At 50.2% G+C, this 1,968-nt stretch overlaps 1 protein-coding gene across 1 annotated transcript; it reads right to left on the reverse strand.

Annotated features, from left to right (window-relative positions):
- Nucleotides 1-275: 275 nt before the first annotated feature.
- LOC141981011 (olfactory receptor 52B2-like) lies at nucleotides 276-1,301 on the reverse strand. Its single transcript, XM_074942830.1, has one exon. It carries the CDS (start codon nucleotides 1,299-1,301, stop codon nucleotides 276-278), a length of 1,026 nt encoding a protein of 341 aa, XP_074798931.1.
- Nucleotides 1,302-1,968: the final 667 nt, after the last annotated feature.

The raw sequence follows: 1,968 nt of genomic DNA on the forward strand, positions 1-1,968 counted from the left end.
AGCTTGTCACGGAGGAGATGCACACACCGTGCTCTCTCACAGGCTGATTTTACCTTTGTGCTTTCTTGGTTTGTTGTTTCCCTTCATCTTAGAACAGAGACTCATTCAGTCTGGCTGCCTTTTGTGGAAGTGATTGGTGCTGTTGTAGCCATGTCGGTCCCAGGATGTTAGAGAGATAAGATGAGGAGGGAATAGCTTTCATTGGACCCAACTTCTGTTGACGAGAGAGACCAGCTTTCATGCTTACACAGCGTAAGTACATAGTAAATACTCCCCTACAGTTCCAATGAAAACCTGGCTTTAATTTCCAAGTCCCAAAGCATTTTCTGTTGCCTCCTTGGGCTCAGCAAGAAGCTTCTGCTGCAGCGTCGATAAAATAGATTGATCACCCGTTTCAGGATCTCTTCTGTTGTCACCGCATAAACGATGGGGTTTAACATGGGGGGAATGAGCACATAGAGGTTGGCCAGTAGGATGAGAATATAACCTGGGATGATGTGCCCAAACTGGTGTGCAAAATAGGAGAAAAAGGACGGCATGTAGAACATCAGTATGACACATAGGTGGGAGCCGCAGGTGCGGAGAGCCTTGAGCCGGGCGTCCTTGGAGGGGAGCCGGAAGACGGCTCTGAGGATCAACCCATAAGATGCAGCAATGAGCACAGCATCCAAACCAATTGCTAAAATAGCCACAGCTACGCCATACCAGATATTGACTGTGATGTCATCACAGGCCAGCCGGGCTACGCCCATGTAGTCGCAATAGTTGTGAGGCAGGAGGTTGGATCTGCAGAACTTCAGCTGCTTCACGAGAAAGATGAGAGGGAAAATGACACAGAAACTTCTTGTGACAACTGCCAGCCCCATCTTCCCGATCACAGGCTTGGTTAGCACACTGGTGTATCTCAGGGGGTCGCAGATGGCAACGTACCGATCAAACGCCATGGCCAGCAGGATGGCCGACTCGGCAATAAAACTGACATGGATGAAGAACATCTGGGTCAGGCAGCCAGCAAAAGTAATTTCCCCTGCTCTAAACCAGAATACAGCCAGCATCTTGGGCACTGTGGTGGTAGATAACAGCAGATCAGCAGCGGCCAGCATGGAGACGAATAGATACATGGGCTCATGGAGGCTTCGTTCTGTTAGTATGATGAACAGTAGGAGAGAGTTCCCACAAAGTGTCGTAACGTACATCAGACAGAAGGGGATGGCGATCCAGACATGAGACTCCTCCGTACCCGGGATGCCGGTCAGGATGTAAGTTACAGGGACAAAAACAGTGTGATTGTCAGCTGGCATCACGTATCATCACTTGGATCTTCTATTCAGCTTCCAATAACTAACAGCAAAAGAGAAAATCAGTGAGAATTGAATGTCAGCTAGGACTGGAATGCATTTGTTGAGAGAATCATAGATACCATCAAAGACTTCATTGTGTGACAGCTGCCTGTTAGGTGCACCAGAAATCCAGAAATACTCTTGTGATGGGGTGTACAAACCCCACACTAGGCTACAAGGGGCTGAGGGATTATTTTGGTCTCAGACAGCTCCACCCCACCAAACTTCAAGCAAATGCTCCACTTGCGGGAGCAATTAAAATGAAGGGAATTAACTCGTTTGGGTGGCAAAGCTGGAGGTGAGCAGACCTGCAGCCCACAGCTCCAGCAGACCAGAGGGAAGCCTAAGACTCTGACACAGCTGCCAAAAGGGGGCCTCCCCAAGAGAAGGGAGGGACACACCCCAGAGACAACCAGAGAGGGACGTTCCCTGTGGACTGTGGACATTGGTAACCCCCTCTTAGCCATTGTGGTTTGGGTTTCCCCACTAGGGGGAAACTTTGAACTAAGCTGACCCCAAGCGTGGTGGACAAGAGGAAGAGGCCCAGGAAGGACAGCCAGACTGTTGGTAGCCCAAAGGGCTGACCGGTGTAGTGAGAGGGCCCGGGCTCCCCTCCACACAACCCACT

Source organism: Natator depressus, chromosome 1 (assembly GCF_965152275.1).
Source record: "Natator depressus isolate rNatDep1 chromosome 1, rNatDep2.hap1, whole genome shotgun sequence".
NCBI lineage: Eukaryota > Metazoa > Chordata > Testudines > Cheloniidae > Natator > Natator depressus.